General features: G+C 36.7%; 1 protein-coding gene across 1 annotated transcript in view; it reads right to left on the minus strand.

Annotated features, from left to right (window-relative positions):
* Window positions 1-461: 461 nt before the first annotated feature.
* Window positions 462-12,272, minus strand: part of FAF1 (Fas associated factor 1) — a 170,766-nt gene continuing 158,955 nt past the window's right edge. The window contains exon 19 of the mRNA XM_074152657.1: window positions 462-2,733. Coding sequence (XP_074008758.1) covers window positions 2,650-2,733 — 84 coding nt within the window. The 3' untranslated portion in view covers window positions 462-2,649. The remainder of the gene's footprint in view (window positions 2,734-12,272) is intronic.

Consider the following 12,272-nt stretch of genomic DNA (forward strand, 5'->3'; position numbering starts at 1 on the left):
TACACAATTAGTCTGCAGAGTGACGAGAGGATTAACTGCGTCAGCAGAGCATGTGAAGTGAATACCATGGTTTAGGAGAACAGAAAATGATGGCATAGAATATTAATGTTTCCACACAGGGATTGGTTTGCATTGAGGGTGTAATTTGGAAAGGTGACTCTAGAGTGTTGCTTCTTGAAATCAGGCCCAAAGTATTTAAGGACCAAAATCATGTTTTATTTAAAGAGTGATACACTTGTTTAAACAAGTTGTGGCAGAATGATCCCTATATACTGGTCTTGATATCTTTATATCAGAGGGCAGTGATGCCACCACTTTGAACACTTCCAGTTAATCATCACTAGAACATTTCGATAATGACAGTGTATTTTGCAATATGAACAAAATGAGGGGAAAAAAAAAAGAGTTTAGAAAAAAAAAAAGGCCAAACAAACCCTGGGAGCACTGACTTCAACAAGTTCAACAAATATTCAAGCCACATTTAATAACTTTATGAAACTAGTATCAAAGTAAAGAATATATAGTCAAAATACAGAAATAAAGTTGAGTGAGAAAAAACAGCCTGATGAGATCAAACAAAAGTTAATCAGAACAGATTAATATAAACAAGTTAGCTGAAAGGTCGCTTTGCTTTGTGTAGCAGTATTTCAGCAATTCCTTTCCTCAATAGTCAGCTTAGAAGGAAGAGCTAATCTGAAAAAAAAAAAGATATGCATCACTTTAAAATCCTGCTGTATGTGTTACTGTGATTGTTTGTAGAAACATCATCACCCCAATTTGCAACCTATGCTAATTTCTTATTTAATAAACATAGTGGATTTTTTTTTTTTTTTGGTAAGAAAACAAAAGTTCAGAATGAAGTGTCTGCATTCAGCTTTCCATTACACATACATTTATCTTTCTGTTGGCTATGAATCCTTTTATTTGTGAACTGCAAATGATTAGAATTTGCTTACACTTCCGAAACCTTTTGTTTGTCATAGATACTTCACTTCTAAAAGTGATCACTAATTACAGAATTACAAAAGGTAGAATAAGGCTTTCCCCGCTCAGAAATTTGCATTTTTGGTAAAGGTAACAATATATCAGCTTCACTAACACCCTAATAATAGGCATACATTTAATTTTATATCACCATCCTTCCAAAGAAAAAAAAAAGACTAAAAGATGTGTGCAGTTGGTTTCTGCTTAGTATAAAATCTTCAAATCAGAACTCATTTTGCTACGATAAACACTATGAATTACATATAAACAGATGTGGAAAACAATGTGCCAGGCTTTAAAAAAAAAAAAAAAAATTTGATTAGCAGATGACGATTCTGCAGTGCCATTGTGCACTATCCTGTAAAACCAGAGATTAAAAAAAAAAACCACCAAAACCAAAGAAAAGAAAAAAAAAAAAAGATTAACCAAACCAGTTTTGATGCAGGTTTGGCATCAATTGTACGTTATGGTCTTGGACTCAGTATGCTCACTCTATGGTTGAGAAATTTAAAGTACCATTTTTTTTTCCACATCAGGTAGCAGGTAGTTGGTGCATACATTTCAGACAAGAGAACTAGGATTTCTTTAATTTGAGACGGGATCAGTAATCTATTGTTAAATTGTCCAAAGTGTGCAATAATAAGGCAGATTTCTTATTACACCACCTCTTAAGATACTCATTGTTTGATGAAACAAACAAGGTGCTTTAAAACAGCAGAGTAATAGGATACAAACAAGTGCCAGAGTGGAGGAAAGCTGCTAAAATGGGAACTGCCCTTTCTTTCACAATGAAAAGTAAAGAACTTTTGTATCTGGTATTTGAAAGGTTTTTAGCAGCTGATATTCAATATCAGCTGATTCCTGAAAGTGTTGGCAAGATACCAGGTTTCTGGTACTGGCCATTTCTAATGTTATTTAAATATTCACATCATGCAATAAGCAGTTTCACGCACTGCAATGTAATGGAAAATACTTCCTAAACTGAATCAGAACTGAGACCCAAAGCAGAACCAGTAAATAAATATCTTGCATAAATGTCAAACTATATTCTTCAAACAAAACCTTACATCTTATCAAAGAAGTCAGAAAGTACTAACAAAAATTATATGCTTCCTACTATAATACTGTTAAATTTCCATGGCTGAGAATGTCCCATTAATTTTTTCTGCCTTTTTAAATTAGTTGACAAAGTAGAAATTCAAACACAGAAATAAAATGCATATATATGAGAGCACTGGCTCAGCGAGATATCAAATATACAGCATTCTAGTGTCAAAAGTACAGGCAGAAACGTCCAAGATTTCTTGGTGAAAAAGGGGCATTTGAGGAGTAAAAATTCTACTTAACAATCACTCACATTTTAACAGTGCATTAATTATAACAAAAGCTGGATGATAAGTGAGCAACAGAGTCATAATGTTCAGTGTTCATAGCAGAATTTTATCCTCTGCTTATTTAAATGAGGTTGGAAACATATACTCATGTATGTGAAACTTTAAGTAGCTACGTTTTTTGTTTTCAATTTTTCAGGATTCTTGCAAGAGGCAAAGATGTGACATTGAATTGAGTTGGATGATAGTACAAGGTGGCCTTGATAGAAGTCTTCCTTTCGATGCTGTGCCTCTGGCTTGTCAAAGGATGATTAGTCCTACAATCTTGTTTGATCTATTCTTTTGCCTCTAGGAAAAGGGTTTCTTGAGGATACAGTTTTACCTCCAGTAATGTTTTATTTGGATCCAGCTGGGTCACCTGTAAAGATAAGAACAGGAAGATACATGTAAGTAGACATTTTTGAACTGTTTATTGTCGCAGGGCAGATTTTCACTGGGGAGATTTTTGAGTCCCTCTGTCAGTGATAGCTGAAGTTGTGAGCATGAATTCTCAGGATGCAGATTAAGAAATATATATTGTATTTTGTGTGTTGTTATTATTATTTTGTAATAACAATAAACAGAATAATAATAAACAGAATCCACGACTAATTCCAAGAAGGTCTGGTTTTCTACCATAAACCAATGTGTGAATGTATCTGGTTTTGTCAAAGTTAAGAACTTTTGGAAGGATTACTAGAACACATGAGTTAAGATGAAAAATAAAACTGTAGTCCCAGTTAAGTATCCTAAAATTTCAATCAAATGACCCAACGTGATCTCTCCATGGAAAGAGAAAACTTATTCTGCCTTTATTTTCCTACTCTTGCTCAAAGTCACACGGTGAAGCACCTAACCTTCACTCTTTTTGATGCTTATCAGCCACCTGGACAAAGCTAGGCTGGGAGAAAATGGTCCACTTTTATTTGTTTGGTTATTTTTCTTTCACGCTAGCGGGTTTAACTGGTGAACACGTAAATCCAGTCCAGACCAAATCCAGCGCAAGGTAAGCAGCAAAAGCACTGAGCAGGAAGTAGAAGGGAGGAAGCAGGACCCTCCTCCTTTCACTGGGAGCAAGATGCTAAATCAGCTCACCATATGGTGAAACTGCATTTCAACCCAGCTACTGAAGTGCATACTTATTAAGCATGTGTGTATATATATGCATTATAAGTACTATGTGTCGTATATCATTTATGTAGACACTTCTGTGTGTACGTTTGTGTACATGATAGGATTGTTCCCTGGAACCCTGACTCCTCATTGGATTTGTAAAGGTATTTAGGCCATCGCTTGTGCAGGTGGGCATACAGGAGAACTCCAGTGAAAGTTAAATGCAGTGCCTGTATCACTGTTTTCCAAATTGCACTATCTGCACCATTTTTGCCAAAATTCTTCAGCATTTGGATCTCGGCACCAAACGCTGCAAGCTGCTCAACATCATCCCATCACCGACTTTCCCTTAAGGCACACAAGTAATTCTGAGTTTATAGTCAGCAGGAAACTGTGCTGAGGATTCTGTTCAGAAGCTAGATTGCTGTCTATAGGATAAATCTCTTCTATGAAAATAAAATTTAATTGTAAATATTAAATAATATAATCATTTATATAGACAAAGTCAAGAAGACAAGGGTCCTAGTGTCCTTCAGACATTCAGGCTTACATGGCAACACTGTGACATCCTTCAGAGGACGACTGCAAAGCTTCGTAGAGAAAGATGAACATTATTTCTTTTGATCTTACCATTTTCTGAAATATTTCACTTCCATTTTTTAAACTTATATTCCCTGGTAACTCTTTTATTTTCTTCTGCTGCGTGAACATACCCGGTATCAGCAGTTTGCTTGTGAATAATAGATTATTAGTCTTATGCTATAGGCATAAATGCAAATACATACTGATACACATTTTTTTTTCCAAAGTTAAACTTGTTTGATCTATGATCATATCGTACCACCGCTTTCTAAAATTATTTTTTGAAAACATTGTCAAGCATACCAAATACTATGAATTAATATAAGAAATGCTTAATATATTTGGTTCTTAAAAGTATAACTTATTAATGCTGCTACCAATTAACAAAACCAGTATTGCTCCTCTTTCTTTCACTGCCCAGCTAAATCAGGCAAACTTAAAATATATTTGTATTTCCATTGTTTTACTGGATAATTACAGAAAAATCATTATTTAAACAAATATTAAAAGCTTGTCACTTCCTAAGTCCATTGAAATCAATGTAATTTCACCTCTGACTGCAACAGAACTAAAAAAAGAATAACAGAATTTTTAAAAAAAAACCCAAACAGATGCATTATTTTGATTCCCAAAGCAGGAATGTATTTTCCTAAACTTCATGTACCATGGTGAGCTATTGCTAAAATAGCTCTTCAGAGCTATTTCTCTGAAGAGAAAAATAATTTATAAAAACCAGACTCAATTTTAGACTCCTATTATCTACAGCCCAATTATGCATTCCTGCACAGATGCTGCTTAAATTATTGAAAGGTTATTATCTTAGAAAGTAAACCTGTTATGTAAAAAACAGCCAAAGTAGTGCATTTAAGTTCGTGATTACAGAAGTATGCTAATTAAGTATCTTGTTGCATTTTTTAATATTTTGGTATTCTGTTACAGTCCACTGTCGCGCACAGGCACAGAAAGCGCGGTAAAGGGGGGTCTCTGCAATTCACAGCACACGAGGTATTGTGCACCTGAGAGGCAATTTTCTTTCTTTTCAGTTGAAGCCAGTATCTAATTAGATCTCTTTTTTTTTTTTTTCCCAACCCTGCAACCTCTTTTTGCAAGAAGAGCTGGGAAAGACAGGACAAGTCTCTGCTACATTTGGAAAAAAAAACCAAACCCAAACAAATCTGAAAAGCAAAGCCTCAGCAACGAGCAGAGTCTTCCAGGCTGCAACCATATGGAAACCTGTTATTCACTGGAGTGTAATTCAAGATACACATCCTGGTCAAAACCCCAAACTTTGTGAACTTCAAGCCCCTTAAATAACAACAAGGCGTGATGTCCCTTCCTCAGTGCCTTCCCACTTAGAAGGCCAGGGAAAAGCACTGAGGAGTACCTGCAGCACAAGGACTGCACAGCTTTTCACCATAATTTCCGTGTGCTGCTGAATTCACCCAGGGACAGCAGAGTTTGCAAATGTTTACACCATTACCCAATTAACTAACAATATGGCTCCTGCATCTGTCAACAAACAAAGCTGTTGTTGCTTTGTTTTAGCTCCTTGGCATTTTCTGTTCATATGGGTCGCCATTGTACTTAATTATCACACCATAACCCTTCTGCAGCTTCTACTTTGTTATTTGTGGTTTGTAAATATGTTGTTTACTACGAAGAATAGAAGCCTTATTAGAGAACAGATCTCCTACCAAAAGAAATGGTTTCTCTTGTAAATGTATGAAATATAAGACCTAAGATGCTTTGTAACTTACAGGATTTTAAAACAGAATTAGAAACCAAAGAACGTTGTATAATAGAGATCAAAGGACTTTGGAAGAGCTGTAGCCCGCAAAAGCGTGTCCAATGTAGTGTTTTAATGAATTTTATTCACTTAAATAGATTTATGTAGATTATTATTTCACAATGCAAAAGTATTAAACTACCTTCCTATCTAAATCTGTGCACCTTGTTTCATTACCATTAGGATAAATTCTGGAGTCCACTTCAGCGCTGCCAGTCCTTTGCCTTGATGTCACTGCACGGCGCTCTCTTCAGAACAGCACTGCACATTATGTAAGTTACATTGTCCAAACCCCACACACCTTCATTATTTAAATATTTTTGTATATTGTTGGCAATTACATAGGAAATCATTTACGCGTGTGTTTATATACTGAATCGGATCTGATCCTGTTGAACTCGGTGAGATCACACAGGTACCCTCGTGGTGAAATCAATGCCTTTGTGATTAAGGTTGCAAAATTCAACAAATCAACCATTCAGCATTTGTTAGAGGCCTGAACAAATGCTGAAAGCACAGTTTTTCCTCTCTATTTTCAAGTCCTACAATATCTGACTTTCTACCAGTCACATGCATTCTAACAGTCCGCCCGCACGTCACGTGGTGATACCAGCTGATGAGGCGAATGTATTTTTAAAATATATTTTGTGGTTTTGCTAAGGTAAGTACTTTATAATGAAATGTAAACTAAAATCCCTTCAAAAGAGGCTCTAAGCTGTTCCAAATTTAGAGAGTGAGGAGGGTGCCAGAGGAAGGACACAATGTTCAGGTATAATGAGAGTATAACTCAAGTGACAGCAAAATTACTGCTGTTGAGGCTCACCAAATGCTGTAGAATAACACGTGCGTGTGCATTCGGGGTGTCCCAAAGCCAAAGCAGATGCTGCCCTGGGAGTTTTCATCTTCAGGCAAATTATCTTCTCTGCAAACTTTAACCCTCCCCTCTTCAGGGAAGGCTTTCTGCCTCCGTGACCATAAGGTGGTCACAGGACCTTATTTCTATCGGTGGGAGATCTCATCATCGAGCTACGAAATGTCTCACTTTCACTGGAACAGGTTTAAGCTGGTAAGACAGTACTTTTCTTCCAACTCTGGATACACTTTCACAGGACCTTACGCTTTGGTGCACTGGAGCTAAGACTCATCTTTTACTGTAAAGAGCTTCATTACGTAACTGATGTTTATTTGGTGCACAGGAAATTTATTATTTTAACAGATATTTGTTTAAATGAATTCTGTGGTAATTATTTCCACTAAGCACTAGCTAGTTGGTTTGAAGATTGAATGATTTAAGATGCAAAATACAGTAATGTTAACTCTTGTAATTCTCCTGTAAGAACATAGCAGCTACTTACACTTTATTCTGAATAAATTCCTTGGGTTTTTTAATGACCCGATAATGAAAATTAAGACTAGTTTAAACAACATTTTAATACATTTTTGTAGCAAAGCCTTTTTCGTTCTACAACAATGTTTGTATTATTTCTATCTTCACTTTTGCTGACCTGTCTGTTCTATTACACATTCACATCCTTAACAGCTGTACTTTTACCATTTCAAAGGTGTGGTTCCTTACCCTCCCTAACTCTGCAGGGAAAAGATAAATACCAAAAAAAAAAAAAAAAAAAAAAGGCTTAATGCCCAGGAAGGTCATTTAAAAGTAAAGAATCGAATACACAATTATTATGACACTTACACAAGCAGTAAATATCACACCCTTCACCTTTCTCTACACCCTCGGACAAGGATCTGATTCCCGAGCAGCACAGCCTCTATACCACTTACACACGCATGAATACATTTAATGAATCTAACAGACAAAGAATTCTTTTACTCTCTTTCCTAATCCTCCTAAAGTATAAATGCAATAGAAATTACTTAAAGGCACACCTGGTAAAGTACCAGATCTGTTTAAAAAACTATATTTTCAGAATGACACACAAACAAATACAGTGGATGAAATATCTACGGGTTATACAGATAATATGCTCAACTTGAGCAACAAACAAAAGCAGGGCCACTTTATAGAAATATATGCAATTAAATCTGGTTTACTTGAATAAACTTGGAGATAATTTACATGTGAATTGAAGAAAGCCATCACAAATAAGGAAAAATATGTCATAGTAAAAGACTTCTACTCTCGTGCTAAGCACAAAACTTTAATGCAGATATCTCATGCTCTTACTCTCTTATTTCTCTGAAGAGATTTTCTCAAATCAATATTTGAGATTAAGCATGTTCTAAGAATATATTTACTAAGCAAAGGAACATGTTGATAAACCAGAGAATCGTGATGTTATACCCTCTACGTAGAAAAGCCGTGCATAGCTCTGAGATACCCAAGATGCCACCAATCTGTACATGCTGTAAATTTTCATTGACTTAACTTAATTTATATCAGAAAAGAATCTGCTGCATAGATTTTAATCACTGAAGGCTTATAAACCTGACTTGTGTTACTTGGCTTTTTAGACAGCAAATTAAGATAGCAACTGTGTTCTCCTCTGTTGTATAAAATATGGAACATAATGGCAGGACAGTACGTAGTAAGGATAAGCCCAAACCCAGAGTTGCTATATTTATATAGTGATGCCTGAATTATCTGGTGCTTTGTAAAAGTCCAACATTATGAATTCATGATTCTACACGAAAATTTGATTTTTTTTTTTTTTTGAATTGGGAGAAATACCTTATATTTGTGGAATAAAGCTTAAAAAAACCATAAACACTAATAATTCTTGCACCAAATCCCAGGTGTTCATTATGTTTAAAAAAATACCAGATTTTTAACCAAATCCTATGACTTCTTAACAGTGGGTTGTAGAAGAAATATATAAATAGAGTTTATCTATCTTCCAGTAAAAGACATTAGGAAACGCTGCGTACAGCAGTTCCACTCGGGTAGCTCTGAGGTAGTTCTGTGCTTCTTTTTAGCCCAAGATCAGAAATTTTGTTTAGTGGTCAGTACTCCCCCAAAATACAGCCAAAATACATCCAGTTACTAACATGACTGAATATCTGTTTCGTATTTATAAGAATTAATCTCGCTGAAAAATCATTGCAAAAAGGCTGCATCTTCCTCTAGCCTTTCAAACAGCTCATTTTCAATGACAAAACAACAAATACACTCTTTAATTTTGGCAGGAGAAGTGAAAACAACAGTATTTCAATTAATTAGAGTCTCTTTCAAAAATATGACTTTTGTTGATGTGGTACCGGTGGCCATCAAGTATTACACAAGTTGCCTTATACACTACACAAGCTGCCTTATACACTGACAGCACGAAGCTGAAGTTAGCGTTAGTCGGAGGAGTTCTCTGCAGGTACTGGACAAAATGGTGCTGGTCTCCACCGAGCCAACAACCCTGAGGACTTCAGATTCTGAGGGAAGAGGATGGTGCTGTAAAGTTCTCCTCAGATTTTCCGCTTTCCTCCCTTTGATCTATTCAGGAATTCTTTGTGTGGTTTCTTGGGAAAAGAGTAGCCGACGAAATACCCTGGAAGGTGTCTTTCCCTGACAAAGGACCCGTGGGCAGAAGAGCTCCATCTCCTGCTCCTTCACACTATTTACTTTCTGTTTTCTTGCTGAGTAGAGAAAAGGTTTAAGTACTGGCATTTACAGATCAGAGCATCTGTATGTTAAGCATCCTTTCTGCTGTGCCAAGGAGCAAACCGGTCCATTACTTGTGGGCACTGCTGCCAGAGTGCTTATATCAAACTAACAATTACTCACGTATTTAATTATGTTAAAGTGTGCTAGCTACAGAGAAGAGAGTTAATGTTCCCAGAAATACTACAGCTTTTACTGTGGGTATCGATGAAGGGCTGAAAGGAAGGAAACAGCCACATCTTCTGGAAGTTTGAAAAGATACAAGTACATTTAGTGCTCCAAGTGAGCTGCAAGAACTTCGCATACATCCCCAAGGGGAGTGGATGGGAACAGTCACTCACAGGAGAATGACCCAGGACTGGATTCATGTGCACTTAATTATAACTGCATGGAAAAACAATCCCAAAGGATTTTTATCACAAATTCAAAGGATTAAGATGTTCAGATACCACAATGATATCTACAGTATAACATTGTGATTGGTAGATAGGTAAATAGAATAAAAAGCGCGCCTAAGACTGCTTTGGTGATTTAGTCTGATGTATTACTTATGCAATTACCAAAACAGCAGGAGATCATTAAATTTTCTGGTAACCAGACACAGCATTCTTAGTATCATACTATTACAAAGGCTCTTTATTGGTATTTTATCATTACATTTTCTTTCTACGAGGGGAAAAAAAACTCCACAAAATTGGCATTAAGCATAAATTCTGGGGAAAGCGTTCAAAATATCTTAAGCCCCAGTTTACGCTGGATAACGCCATACGCAACAGCAAAGCTCCGCAGCTTAACTAAGGCATCTTCCCCTGAACAATAACGCGCCTCCCCTGAAATAAATGTTTTGTAAAATGGGGCAGTGCTGAATAAAAGAACACTTTTGGTCAGAGGGATGTGCTTGGGTGGAATATATTAATCACGTGGTTGGCATTAGTCATTGGGTTAACTAATGAGGATGACTCAGCTGAGAGTTCACACGCCGCGCGGGGCATTCAGGGTTGTGGTGAATGCTTGCTTACTTTAGCCAGTCTCAAGTAAAAAGAGCTCATCTGAAATGCACACCTATTTCCTGAAATCGATTAAACATTCCCCGTATTCAAATAGAGCCGTTGGAAGAGATCAGGAACTATATTGACCTACGGAATGTAATTCTATTTCTTTTTAGAATACGCTTACATCTACGAGACGAGGAAGACAGTCCTGCCATCTCCTTTCAGTCACTTGATACACGAAGGGCTTTAATCTTTCTCTTCAGATATCACAGTTACTTATGCAAAGTCACCAGGTCTGAAAAGACAGATCACGTCTGTCTTTCTTGGAAGAAAACATTATGAAAAATCCTTTTGTAACACTGACAGAATTTTTGACTGCCTATATGGAAATTGTATATCCACATAAGTAAACATTACATTTCAAGAAGCAAAATCTCCTCAATGTTCTCTAAAATACTGCCATTGAGCGGGGCAAGAATATCACCCTTTGTAGGTGCTGACTGAAATAACGTGATACTATTCTTTGTGAGCAACAATCACGTTAAAAGCAATAAAACCCAGGGGTTGCAAATGCTTCAGCCTTCTGGCTGCAACAGTACGTGGTCCGTTCCTCTCGCGCTCAAGGTTCATCAGTCCAGTCCATCTGCTGTTACAAGCCATCAGGAAGAAAGATCAGAAATCACACTTCTCAAAGAGGCATGGGAATATGCTAGGCTGGCATGGCCAATTTGCTTAAGCAACTTCTCAGTGTCTTAACCAAACTAAACATAACTGCTTGAATAAATAAAATAACAACGTATCCTGAAAAGAGAGGTAAGACAAGGGCAGGTACTATTGACCTAAGGACAGTTGTAAATGACAAAAGGAGGGACGTCTACGTTTGTAGGTGGTTGTGGCCTTGTGTAAACTAGATCAGAGCTGATAAAGGCATGCTATCACCTGACCTGAAAAATTTTAAATTATGTTCCTTAGAACAGATGATAATACTACTTTATGTAGCAGGAAATATAAATATCAGTAACTGATAAACTGGAAAATTACATGGATCACATGTTACATTTTCCCTGAAATTACAAAAACATTGTCAAATTTTTTTAACATATGAGAAAAGTATTTAATTAATCTGAAACCCTCCTTTTCCATAAGACAGATATTCAAGCCACGTTCCTGATTTATGCGAAGTTACTAAAAGTGCTACTGGGTATAACCATGGCACTGCATGGATCCTTTCTTAGGATAACATCTTTCTTCCATCCTTCTATCAAGATGATGATTAGGGGAAAGAATGTTAAAAGCCAGAGATGGTCCTGGACATAGAACTCTCCCATTTAAAGAGTTTAGACACCACCTAATGCGTTTAAATGTAGGTTATTTGAAGGAAGTCATTTGCACTGGGTGAAATGAAGAATAATCCTTACAAAGGATGGCTTCTAGAACTGATATAAAAAATTGCCAAACTACCTGGCATAGCAATATAGGGATCATGCTCTAACGTTATCGCCAAGAACATCAGAGGACAGTTCCCTGCTCGGATGAGTACGCGTGCCGAGTGCTGCAGCTAAACTTACTGTCCCGTGGCGTTGTTTTCACCACTGTGGGCAAAGAGGATTACTCCTTCCAGGAGCGAATGATCACATTTGGGTTTGGAGGAATACCTTACTCTATACCACCACCCATATAACGTTAAGAACTGCCTGGCCCTAAATTTACTGAAATCCTGATCATACCTAATTTAAATTGACATGCAATTTGAGTTAAATTTATTTTCTGCCCTTTCAAGGGAGACAGATTTTTTGTTTCTGTTTATTTAAACTGCTGTTGAAATTGGTTAA

The sequence above is a fragment of the Numenius arquata genome, chromosome 8, assembly GCF_964106895.1.
Source record: "Numenius arquata chromosome 8, bNumArq3.hap1.1, whole genome shotgun sequence".
NCBI classification, from domain to species: domain Eukaryota; kingdom Metazoa; phylum Chordata; class Aves; order Charadriiformes; family Scolopacidae; genus Numenius; species Numenius arquata.